Source organism: Phalacrocorax carbo, chromosome 3 (assembly GCF_963921805.1).
Source record: "Phalacrocorax carbo chromosome 3, bPhaCar2.1, whole genome shotgun sequence".
Lineage (NCBI taxonomy): Eukaryota > Metazoa > Chordata > Aves > Suliformes > Phalacrocoracidae > Phalacrocorax > Phalacrocorax carbo.
In genome coordinates this window covers 74,557,908-74,571,205 of record NC_087515.1, presented here as the reverse complement: position 1 = coordinate 74,571,205, position 13,298 = coordinate 74,557,908, and the positions used below count along the sequence as shown (strand labels likewise).

The 13,298-nt window shown below is 41.1% G+C and overlaps 1 protein-coding gene across 2 annotated transcripts in view; it reads left to right on the top strand.

Annotated features, from left to right (window-relative positions):
- DCBLD1 (discoidin, CUB and LCCL domain containing 1) overlaps positions 1 to 13,298 on the top strand; it is a 48,427-nt gene that overhangs the window by 19,824 nt on the left and 15,305 nt on the right. For both annotated transcript variants that reach the window (XM_064447405.1, XM_064447406.1), the window contains exons 3-6: positions 6,444 to 6,581; positions 7,148 to 7,199; positions 7,941 to 8,013; positions 9,710 to 9,843. In XM_064447405.1, the coding sequence (XP_064303475.1) occupies positions 6,444 to 6,581; positions 7,148 to 7,199; positions 7,941 to 8,013; positions 9,710 to 9,843 (397 nt within the window). The remainder of the gene's footprint in view (positions 1 to 6,443; positions 6,582 to 7,147; positions 7,200 to 7,940; positions 8,014 to 9,709; positions 9,844 to 13,298) is intronic.

Here is a 13,298-nt window from a genome sequence, read left to right as displayed (position 1 = left end):
GGATGAAAATATGGGGGTTTTGTTCCATAAAAGGAATCTAGAATAAAAATTATTATGAAGCATGATCTCACAGTGTAGACAAGGTGCAACCTTACTGAAATGCTTTCCTTCTTGAGTTAATTGCATTATCTGAATAAGAGCTTCTGATTTTTTCAATTAGTTAAAGAGATATGTGAAAACAAGATTAACCATGTGGTCCCTCTACTTCTCCAGAACACAGCTTGCATTGCTTGTGAAGGTATAAGATACATTTTTTAAAAGTTCAACAGACACTGCTCTTTTCATGTCTTTATCAGATTTCTGTACCTCTTTTAACCCTCTTTTCGTGCTTTTTTCCCTCTCTTTCCCCAACTAATGCCTTAGTATTTTTTCCCCTTAATTTTGTGAGATGATCATCAGTCTTGACTGGAGAGAGAGATTAAAGAAGAGATAAGTGCCTTCTTCTCCATTCACCTGCAGTCAGTAGGAGGTTGATGTGTTCCTCTGGGGTGGATGTCAGATCTGCTGAGTGACTAGTAATAATTTGGAGAGTTAGTGCAGTTAACTTATTCTTGCATAATTTACAGCTGGTAACTAGTTTGTAATAGATAGAGAAATTACTGAAAATGCTTTCTCCTCTCTGCACACAGTCACTAAGGGTTGTTAGACAAATTGAGCATTTAGTGATGTCTGATGGCTGCTGAGATTGAGTGTGTGTGTGTGCGCGCGCTTGGGGGGGGGGGGTGTGTGTGTGCAGGAGAACCAAGTGCCTTTGGATGCCTCCTACCTGTCCTTATAGGGTTCATCAAACCAGTCTTTCCTTATTTTGTATTGTAACAAATATCTCACTTGAATAAAGGGTGTGTCCAGGTTTCTTTTTTGCCCCTCAAAGGAAACTTGTTATTACAGTATTGTTTCTGGTATTTCAGGAAATCCAGTGAAATGCCCAGACAAGTTCTTGCTGAAGATCAAGTCAAGCAGTTTCTTAACAGTCAGAACTCTTCTAACAGTTTGGTTTCGCCTGAGTGGTTGCAGTATCCTGAGGTTTCAGCTTTGGAAAGATTTATGCAACACAGAATGTCTGCTTTTCTCTTGTCAAATGAACTCTTTTTTCCTCTTAGCTGCATTAAGTGCATTGTGTATTTTTCTGTGGTTTTTGTTAAACAGCTACAGTTCTTTACTAACAATTCCTACCTGTAGCTATGCTTCTGTCTTTGGGTTTGGCTAAAACCACAGGCATGTTAGAAGTGGGGGATCTCACCTGAGGTCAACCAGGCAGACCTACAGCTGGTCAGGTGGCCCAGACCCTCCCTTTTTAAATCGTAATTACTTCTCCAGCCTGACTCTACTTGGATGCCTTTTCCTTTCCTTTATTTCAATTTTTGGCAGCCCTTTGGAAACACTAACTGAAAGTTATATTTGTTTTTCCTAAAACGAGAAATGCTTAGTACTCAGTCTGAGGTCAGACTGTGTTGCACAGAGTTAGGTGTTGAATAACTGGGCTGTCTCATCCTCACTAACAAATGTGACGACTCTGTCAAATCATATCTACTGAATATTAAACACCACCTTCCCCATGTCCTGCAAAGAAGCGCACAGAGCAACGCTTTTTGTCTCCTGGCGCATCCTTGCAGGGTGACACTGGTTATCCCTGAGTGTGGTGGCAGGGTTCAAGCGAAAACGAGGACTTTCCTCTCCTCCTTGATAGGGGGAGAGGAAGAGTTACTGCTTATGAAAGTGAAGCATTTGTGTGAATGTGGGATGGAGATGAATTTCAAGAACACAGATGTTTTCATACAACATATCCTTGCTGGTTTTGTGAGCTGTTTGTGAAAGACTTGCCCTCTGGTTGAGGTTTTAGCTCTGAATGAAGCAAGCATAATCCATGTTCATCACATCCCCCGTCTTTCCCCAGCTACTGAGGTACTTCCAAATTGCTTTATTTGAGAAAAGGCAACTGAATATAAGGTTCACAATTCAAAACATTGTTTTCCCCAAACAAAATCCTTAGGAGACGATAATCCTGGAGGGACAGATCCACGGGATCGTTGCTACACATAGCTCGCCGGCCGTGTCTTACTCTGCAAGACAAATGCAAAAGAAAAGGGAGAAGATTCCCTGTTGAAGAGGGGATGTTATGAGTTGACATCTAAACTGAGTTTCTTAAAGACCTCTGTAGGTGTCAAACTCCAGATTTCAAACAACATTGAGGAATTTGAAAACAGCATGAGCAGAATGAACCGGACATGCAATAGCTAAAGAGGGTCAGAACTGCTTTTAAAAGGAAGCAAAAGTCTTACAGAAGAAGCGGAAAGCATTAAGAACTACAGAAACAAATGGCATGTAGGCATTGCCAGCTGGTGTGAGAGAAGAGTCCTCTAGGCACAGCACTTCTTAGGGGAAGTAGAAAAAATAAAGGAACATAATTCAACAAAGCAATTTCAGGAAATATGCCAGAGCCTGGTTGACAGTAAAAGTAAACTACACTTCATAAAACCAGACAATGCTGTAAAGATCATCAGATTTGCAAAGCAACACTATTATGAAAAAGAAAAGGAGCAGACTAACATTTAAAAAATAAACAACACGTAAAATAATCTCTTCAGTCTCCAGGCGAGCCAGCCAAAGGATATCCATGAGACAATTTACCGTGTATCTTGCAGGATGTTAATACTGCTTGGAGACAGTGATTCCAAAATAAATGTATTTCATTTAAGCCACTTAAACCATACCAACATATCAGGAATTCTGGATGAAAACATTAAATGTTAGTTTAATTATAGAGAATATTATATTAGGTACATTCAAAATCCCTATACTCGTAATAGCTCTCCTGCACAATTCTAAATATATATATATATATATTAAGGAATCTGGAGTGAACGGGCAGAACCACTGTTGGGTCAACTCATTAATGAGACATGGAAAAAAGAAAAGGCCCTGGCATCTAGATGTAGTAATACTGAAATATGGAGAACACCTACTCAGTTTCATTACATGTAACACATCTGTTTATTAAATCAAACTCTTTTCTTTGTTCTTAGTAAACAAACCAAATAATCCTGCCTACTTACCCTAGCAGAGCTCCAGCCGAGTCACTTTAACAGGAAACAGGGAGAGACATCAGCATTCGTGACTAGTTTTTCAAGCCAAATATGCAGAACAACCCACCTCACAACTAACATTAGAAGATGAAAAACTGATAACGTGATCTGGCAGTTCTCAAAAGGGATCTTAAAAATCTTTTGGCTTAGTCCCAGGTTTAGGAATTAAATATTTACCCAGAGTCAAGTCCAAATGCTGCAGTAAAAGTTAACAGGGCCCTATAAACAAGTTTCTCCCTTTCATACCAGACACAAACCAAGGCTTTCTCCATCATCTCTACTCTCCAGTGTGGTTGTACAGTATTTGTATAGACAGGCTGGGGAAATCAATAAATCCTGGGTGGAATGGACAGCGGAGACAGGGAGCACATATGAGTTTTAAAAGTAGATGATAAAGTAGTATTTTTGTCACCTCAATTGCAAGTGGAAAATACTGACTAGTAAATACAGTTTTCAGATGAAGTCTAATGTCTGTGGATGCAGATTGGTTTTAATCTTCTAATGTCTATAAAATCTCACAAGATATGTATTCAAGGTGATAGGTGAGTCAATGGAGAGCAAATCTGCTGGGTGATACTATGTATATAAACAGTGTGTCTAATTCAGGCATAACTACCACAAGCTGAAATTCGGGGACCCTGGGAGACTATCTTTTCGCTTCTAGCTTTACAACATTGATGTAAATGGAGGACTGCTGTATGGAAGGGTATAGGAAAGAGTACCTGTTGTAAAAAACAAAAACATTGTTTTTCTAAAGAAAATTTAGGAAACAGATGAAAGCGTGAAATTCTCTCATCAGTCAAAACTGAACTCAAAGAATTGTCTTGGCCCTGAATCAGTTTTATTTTCTAAGCGTTACCTGTTGTCCCCCTGGGGAATTTCTTGGAAGACTATCAATGTAAAATAAATTGATTAGGGAGAAAATAAGAAGCCGAGGTTAAAAAGACCACTCTGCAAAAACCTGGCAAAATGGAGAGAGATTGTGCTAAACCTAAAACAACATTATTGGGTAAATCAAATTAGAAAAGTTCTTACACTGGTAATTTTAAACATAATAAGTACTGAAAACTGATAAACTTTTTGAAAATATTCCTTCCTTTACTGGAGATTGCTTCTTGCTTCTGTATGCTTTAAGGAATTAGTCCTAGACCCCTTAGTTTTGAGCTACCTATGGGACACCAGAACTCCTCTTGGCAGAAGAATAGCCATAGCCTGGTAACCCTTCCTGGATTTATATCTTAACAGTAGAAACTTGTCCTTAGGCACTGCATGCTGATTTCTTAAGTTGATTGTTTCTGAATTTTTGGCTTTCATTTGGATTATACAACTCCATGTGTCTTATTTTATTTTGTTTTATTGTTTTTGCTTCTGACATGTGTGATTTGTTTGTATAATTACCTGGAACGTAGGTAGACTTGCTACTGGAGGAGACACGTAGCCATGATCCAGCCAGTGTGTGGTTGAGTGAATCAGCCGTCTAAATTATGCCTACAGAGCAGATAGGTCACTGCCAATCGCTGTGAGGGAGAAAGCCAAAGAGCACTTGTGAGAAAATATGTAGAGACAGTCCTTGAGAGTAGAAAAGGACTGAAGCTTTCACAGGTGATTTATTTTGAAGAAATGCAATGCCCCCCGTCTTCTTCCCCTTTCTCCTTCCCTGGAAAAAAAATTAAAATCTAAGTTAGCACTTTACTTCTCCCACTGCAATCTGACACAAAAGACCTTCTCAAATAAATCACTCGTGCAGTTGTCTGGTATGACACAGTGTCAGAAGCTGTCTTTTTGATAAGTTCATTTTCTAAGCAATTTGTTTAACCCTTTTTATAGACATTGTTTTCTCTGACTAAGTCGTGAGTCATTTTCAACACATGAGTACTCCAGGGAAATGTCACACTCGTCGCTTTTTTCTCTGCCTGCCTTGCTTCTCTGTATGACTTTTATAAGTCAAAAGATGAGGTTCCTCCTTTGGTTTGTCCCATTCTGCTGAGAGCTGGCTGTCCTTGGCTCCAGCTGGGCTACTCTGTAGGCTGATATTATAGTTGTTACAAGGCTGGTGAAGTATTTGGGAAAGACCCCCCTAGGAGTATCAAGCAAAATGAGGAGGCTTTTGAGATCCTGTTAGGAAGGCTACCACTCATCAAATTTGTGAGGTGGTTGTAATTTCTTGTATCTCGGAAGTCAGTTCCAAGTTGCCCTAACGTAGCCACCACCAATAAAATGAGGTGGTCTAAGAAAAAATCAAAGGGATCCTTTTTCTTCCCAAGGACTTGCTTTAGGATCCAAAAGCCGTCATTCACCAGAACAGATGGGCTGAAGGTTTGTAAAGGATCTTGTTTGTTTTTTCTCTTGGGGGAAAAAAACCCATTTGCCATTTTACAAAAATCTCTTCTTAACAGTTTATATTGTAAGCATCCTTATAAATTCAAAAAAGTGTACCCAAACTGCTTTGGATTTTCTGTGTCATCTGTGCATGAGGGCAACCAGGGACAAGTGTTTGCACCCAGGTGTGGTGACAGAAGGCAAGAGCAAAGACTGTGGCAATCTCAAAAGAAAGCTTCCCTCGGGAACTGACTTCTGAAGAAGCAAATGTAATTGTTAAGAATCCTGGGCATGCCTGCTGTCGCAAGAAAGGAGTGTCCCAAAGACTGTTCCAAGATACTGCAGCTGGTAGCTATAAAACCCTTATCTAATTCAATGTAAGCACAAGGCTTTTGTCTCCCTGTCCCATTGGCTTCATCGTCCCCCTTCTCTCCCTCTCTTTCTTTTTTAAAACTCTGGAGACTTGAACTGTATGCTTCAATGGTCTGATGATGTTTTTAAAATTAAAATAGATTAAGAAATTTTCTGAGTAAAGTGGTACTGCCTTCTAGTACCATTTGGCTTGTGGCACACAGGTCCTTGAAAACCAGGTACCCTGTTTGTGATCTTAATCTTTCCTGAATGGCTGCTGTGCTACAGCAGCATGAGCCGTACGTGTCTGGAGAGTTTATCTAGGGGACCCTGTGTAGATCCCTTGGACTGCCTTTGAATGTTCTGTTCTTTTCTCTAATGAGCTACCGCTGGTTGTAAGCATGCTGTACTTCAAAGGCCAAAGGGCATTAATCATTCTCTGAAGGCTAATGTGATGAGAGATGTGGATGCTGGAATTGCTACCATGGAGAGACAATTGGATCCTGGCCACTCCTTGTCAGGGTGACTTTGGAGCTCATACCCATAAAGACTGAAGCCAAAACCCTTTTGTCAACATTTGGATTGGTACTGAAAGAGAACGAGTGTGTTATGAAACTTCGCTAATCATGGGAATATTCTAGTCTAATTATGTTATCTGAACTTTTGAAATCTTCTTCGTTCTGCCTGTAGGGCCGTACTGTGGTAATGTGATGCCCGCCCCCAAAGAAATCATTCTGGATAGCAATGAAGCGACTATTCACTTTGAGAGTGGATCCCACGTGTCAGGACGAGGCTTTCTGTTGTCCTATGCCAGCAGTGATCATCCAGGTAAAGTGAAATCCAAAAGCACTATTTCTAAAGGATTAGTGACATAGTCCCCTCTGTTTAATTATCTTCTTTACACACAGACTTTAGCCCAAATGTTAGTCCTAAATATTTCTGGATTAGCAGGAACCATGATATTTTTAATAGCATGTGTGCAAGAAGCAGCTGTAATATTAAACAGATAAAATAGCTGCTGAAATCCTACCTAGGCAACTTGCAATACAGGCCCAGTGAAAGAAAAAATTAGTACCTTCTCCTTGAAGCTCTACTCTGGTGGAGCTGGGCTCCAACATCCATCACACAGTGGCAGGATGAAGGAATAGGAGAGATTCAGATTTGATTCCTACATTTAATATTTCAGGCGTCTGTACAACTTTGTTGAAGGTGTAAAACATAAGAAGAGTGAAATGAAAAGAATGAGGGAAAACCATAGCTGTTGCTTTCTGTCTAATCAAACTGCTTAAATGTTACACAGAGAGATCTTTAAATGTAATTTCATGTGTAGCCAAATATTTGTCTGTGTCTCTACATCCTGCAATGGGGATTGACATTTGTAAACTTTTTCACAGATCTAATAACATGTTTGGAACGAGCGAACCACTACACGAAGGCTGAATACAGGTAAAGAGGGTTTGCAGCTCTCTGTGCTGTGGCTTGCTTTGCTGTAGCTGTAATTTGGTCCAGTTGTTAGAAAATGTCATATAAGGCAGGTACAGTCTTGGTTTTCTGGAGAAGTGAATCTTTCTGAGCTCCAATGATGTTGTAGTCAAAGGCCCAGTTGTGAAAAGCCATAGTGCAGAATGGAAGTTTGCAGCACAGGATGACGAGGGAACAGTTGCAGAGCAACTCTCATTTGGGCATACATATACATGGTATATGTAAAAACAGTTTCCACTTTGAAATTCAAAGTAGCCTCAAATTCCAGTGCTTCTCCTGAGACCAGATCACACCCTAGCTGATATAAGATTATCTGAGGACAAGCTATAATTTCTTTGTTCCTTGAACCTTGTGATAGGATTTGAAATGGTAATAAATTGTTCTCTTCTGGCTGCTGTCTGGATGTGCATGTAGGCTTCTTATCTGGGCTGTGCTGAAAACTTGTGTGGTAGCATTTCTAGAAGAGAATTAAACAGGAATGCCCTTGCAAAACTGCTTTTCTGGTTCTTTGTGTGCTGCAGTGTACAGTCCACTCATGAACTCAAGGGCCTGTTTATTTGTCTCCTAGACTCACTAACAGACCATCAGCCAGAATTTACTGCTAGAATATTTACTGGTTTGAGAGCATTTCTTTTGTTCGAGTTTGTTTCTAAGTATTGTTGCTACAGCTCATATTTTAAACAAGCCTCTCTTCTCTCACTACAGCAGGTATTGTCCTGCTGGCTGCAGAGACATAGCAGGTGACATTTCTGGGAATATCGGAGAAGGATACAGAGATGTAAGTACACAGGATAATGAGGGGAAATTTGTAAAGGCAGAAGAGAGAAGCATAGCTCAACTTGGTGTCAACTTTTGCTGCTTGACTTTTGTCAGTAATTCTAGTTGGGTTAGATATACCTTTTATTATCAGTATATGAGTATGTTATCACTATATAAGCACACTTTTCAAACAGACCAATCGATTGTGTGAGAACAAAGTCTACTGACTTGTGGTGACTGGCTTTCTGGAATAACCCTGCATAGGGTTTGTCCCTCTTGAGGCAGTCCTCACCCATGTACTTAATATTCCTACGACTTCAGCTTTTACTTGTTTGCAGGCCATGTGTGTTTCTTTTCTGAAGTTATGTCTCGTAGGAAGAAAAATACATTTCAGTAACATGTGGGTTTTAAGATCATGCTTGCAGTATCCCAGCAATCTGCTCTGAGATGAAATAAATATTATACGCTGCCTAATCACAACCCACTGATAACTACCAACCTCTTGGGTTGTTTTAACTGCTCCTTCTTTAAAGCGAAGACATTGCCCGAGTGGTTGCATTTACCTACAGTTCATATCACACAGTGCTCTGCCTTTTCTGCGCCCCTCACCCTGGACTGTCCTCCTGTCATGCCTGTGAAATCTTTACGTCTCTCACGGTGAAGTAAGTTTAATCATACACTGAAGGAAAATCCCACCCTATCACAAATGTAGCAGTTGCTGAGTTTCCAAAAAGTCAGTGTTCACGTTTAACCTGTTCATCCAGTTATTTGATCACACCGCTCCAGCCTGGAAAGTGGCAGAGGTGAAGAAACAAAGAAATGCCACCTTACATTCTCATTAGCTGGAATTATTCCTGCCCTTCATTCGGGTGATTAGGAAAGAAAAACAGCACATGGCATGACCTCATGCAGATCTTATCTATGCTGAGGAATTTTTGAAAGACATTTTCCCTCCACAGTTAAGGGGGATTCAGCTTTTCTGATGGGAAGGACCTGCAGGGCCGTTGCGTCCCAACCCCTCCCAGCCCTCCCTGGAGGGGACAGCCCAGCAGCCCAGCTTCTCGAGTAGTGTAGCCCAAGCTGGGCCCGTGTGAACAAGACCAATATCTGCCAGCAGCTGCTGGGATTATCTCCTTTGCATCTTTCCACTGGCTCTTCTCTGCTCTGTCTTGCCCGGTGGTTGCCACGTAGTTGTCACACAAGTTGTCCTGCCCGTATTTTTTCAGCATTATCCCACCTGGGATACTGGCAAAGGGGCTATGCTTAAAGCCCAGCAGCGGCTAGTCAAGACATAGCCAAATCCTCTAATGTATGCCATGACTCAAATCCTAAGGCGCAGTAATAGATAGGTCTGCCTTCAGGCAAGTCCATCAAGTAATTATTGTTTTCCCTGTGCAAAGAAGAGTTGCCTTGCCTTTGACTTTGTTTTCCCCGGGGAGTGACACAATACTTGTTAGGTTAAAACCTTACGGCACCTTCTCAGAAGCAGATTATTTGCTTTTCATCTGAAATAAAAAGGTGACTCTTGGAAACAGATTATTTTTTTCAAGATTACTGTTCTTTCTTCCCCTCTCTGCTCCCCCTTATTCCTCTTGAGCCTTTACCGGATTTTATGAGCTGTAACACCTGTATCATAATGTCTTGGAAGTGAAAGCTTTAGCAGTTTGTCAGACTGATCCTCTGAGCTTTGGCTTCTGACGGCTTCTGCCTTTCAGACCTCGCTGCTGTGCAAGTCGGCGATACACGCAGGCGTTATCGCGGATGAGCTGGGCGGTCAGATCAGCGTCACCCAGCAGAAGGGCATCAGCCGCTACGAAGGCGTCGTTGCCAATGGTATCCCTTCGCATGAGTGAGTACCACTGGCAGGGCTGGCTCTGGGAGCAACCCCCGGGGCCCAGTGCACTGCCCAGATCAGCCGAAGCAGGTGGCGACACTCTTTTGGGGAGGAAAGGATGTTAGTTGTGGGTCTAGGGGTTTTCGGGCTTTGTTTCTGTGGCTTTATTAAAATGGCATTGGCATCGGATATGGGAAAATGTTCCAAGTTTTTAGTGGCTCTATACCAAGTAGGGCAGTATTTTCTTCTTTTTTTATTTCTTTTCCTTCCAAAACATATTTGCAAATTACTTTGTTAGCAGATACATGAAAGTACTATCATCTGCAACAAACACCTTTAATCAATGTGCTAATAAATCATGATAAATTCATGTTAAGGTTTAAAAAAAGCTAGGAAGAATGAATAAATAAAAAGTACTGTTGAGCCATAGGGGATTTAATGAACAACTACTTAAATATTGTGCTTTTGAAATGTTCAGATTTTTCTCTTTTAGAATATTTATAGCAAGCGTGTTATATTAACCACTTATCTTCTCACTTTTAATTGTACTGTTGTTGAAGTAGAAGTAAATCCTCTAATCTCTATCCAGCACAGTAAGCCCTTCCAGCAACTGCTTCTGTCATTCCTGTTGGTTTATATTTTTTAGTTTTCAAACGTTATCTGCATTTTACATGAGGTGCTTTTTTTTTTGTAGGAAGAGAAATTTCCTCAGTCCTATAACATATGAGAGCTAAGGGAATGTGTCTTTTTTATACTTTTTTCCTGTTTTCCCTCCGATTTCTCTACCTCATCCTGACAATTTTGCAGTCATTATTTCATTCATATTAAAAAAAAAAGGCGTGTGTCCCCCCAACCCACCAACATTCTGTTGCTGTGCTTAAATTTCAGCACAGATTGAAATGCTTTAAGTATAATGGGACTGGAGTATACAAAGCTGGGTAGCATGTAGGCCTCTAGTGGAAGGCCTCTAAAGCCTAAATATTTTCTATTTTTCTTACACATGTTGCTTGAAAGTTAATTGTCTAAGAAAATAAATATAAATTTGTCTCAAGTAAAGCGGGACTGAGAACTCAGCTCAGGCACCAAGCACTTCCATAAAACAAATAATAAAATTCTTCCCACCACACATGCCAGCTTAGTGAAGCCCTAAATTAAATATTTTGTGCCTTAACTAAAGATGTTACAGAACTGTTTACATTCATTCGTATGTTTGTGATCCTTGAGCATCCCAGAAGTCTAACTCAGACGGTAGTGCATAAAATGTTATAATGAAAGGCAGCTGGGACTGCTGTTTGCTTTTTTTTTTCACAGTACAAGAGCTAGTGGGCAACGAATGAAGCGTAGAAGACAGCAAATGTACAAGTGCTGGGGGAAAACACTGCATAATGAACTCATCACCTTAACTGCCAAGCATCCTTTTAATGTTGCTACTCACAATATACATTTCACATGCATAGTAGAAGTACTCACAGAGATGCAAACTTGTCCCTATTACATCAAGTGGGAAAACTCCCATTTACTTGAAGGAGAGCTGAAAAGCGGGCTTCCAGGCCGAAGCCAGCCTCCAGGGCTTGGATTTAGCCCATTTAATGAGAGTCCCCTGAAAGAGCACCCTAAGGACGAGTGCCCCTTAGCTCTCCTGCCTACCAGGGCAGACAGACACACTCCTCCAGCATGATGCACATCTTGAAGGGCCTGAATTGCCCCGAGGAGACAACAGTCTCTTTCTGCAGATTATACATGGAGCCATAGGTAAACAGGCTCGTTCTGTGGCAGATGCCTGCAAACTAGATGGCACAGATTTTGCAAAAAATGGGAGCGTGAGCACAATATTTCCCAGGATGCTTCTGCTGCTCCTGGCAGCTGGGACAATCCCAGGAGCAGATGAACTGCTGGTGTGAACCCGTTATCCCAGGAGAGGGAAACTGGAGGATGCAAGGAAATAATTTTGTTTCAAAACATTAAAAAGTAATCCTAGAAGCAGTGGGCCTATTTACTAAAAAAATGAACCAATGCATTCCATGCTTTAAAAAGGCTTTTGTAAGTGGTATTTCCAAAGCTGCATGACGTTCCTATCCTCGGGATACCTGCATGCTGCAAGAAATTCCTGCAGAGCAGCCAGTGCTGGGAAGAAAAAAAACAGTGCTTAGACAGCACTGCTTTAAGAGCTTTTTAGACTCCTTTAAATAAAAGCTTACTCAAGTTTTTAAAATCTCATTTATAGTGGATTTCAGTATTAAAGATTTAATTTAGTGACTTGAGCCGAAATTGACCTCATCAAAAGCTGCTGCTGGAGTGCATCGAGCTGTTAAATATCTGCGTTGTAATGTGATGGAGGAGTTACGGCTCGCTCGCTCACCGGCTCTCAAGGGCTGACCTTGGCCTCCCTGACTCCATTTTTCAGTGTGCTTGTTAGACTCTAGCATCTGTGAAGTTTTATGTTCTCATGATCCATGCATGGACCTGCACCCACAAATGCTGTAATTAAGATCAAGTGGCTGGATTTATTGGGCAGTCCTGATACCCCAGTACAAGTATATGGGGGGTTTAACTTCGTAATGTGACCTGGCCTGTGACTGTATGTCTGCACGTGTGAAATCATTTGTCTTTGAAAATGGAAGAGACCACATGGTCGTGAATTGTGAAGGATGAGATTTGGGATTAACCTGCACTGCTTTAAAAGGTTGCTTGAGACTGACTCTGAAAAAAGAAAAGATTTTGTGCTAACGGACCTTTACTATGGGAAGCAGCATCCTTTTTTTTTGTAGAGCTACCGGCACAGGTCTCCCATGCAGTCCTGCCACCTGTACTGTTGGCTAGGCAGGATCCTGAAAGTTGTCAGGATAAACGTGGAGTATGGGGTGGCACCAACCCTGAAAGGACAAAGTGAAATTTGTGTGACAAATGCCACCTGTCACATTAGGAAATTGATAAATTACCACTTACTAAATTAGTTTGTCCTCTTCAGTGACTTGCAGAATTATAGCAGAAATATTTCAGCTTGATTTCTTAGCTTTATAGACCTTAGAAATGCTAACCTCCTCCCTTTCTTTGCTAAAATTGCAGACCTCTGTTTGAAAGGGATCTCAGTGGCTTTTTTATTACAAAGCATTATCTCATAAATAAGTATTCGAGGAGTGCTGTGATTTCTGATTTGGGTATGTTTTACTGACCACCGTGGTTTTTTATTTTCTTCTTTCCTCTTGAAATGGATTGCTTTGTACTCACTAAGAAAGCAAAAATTGTTTTGGCTGTAATGTCGAACTGGTTTGCAGTGAGCAGAGCACATCTGATCACCCCTGAGGATTGCCTGGGGGGAAGACGTGGGAGGCAGAGCTTGGCTTTTTCCTTCTAGCTACTATACCGCCTACATGCCCAAATAAATCAGCTCCCTCCCAGTGCTCTCCATCATCTCTGAAGGGCTTCGTTTGCCTGTAGTCATTAGTTTTCCCTCAGTGACAAAAAGAAGC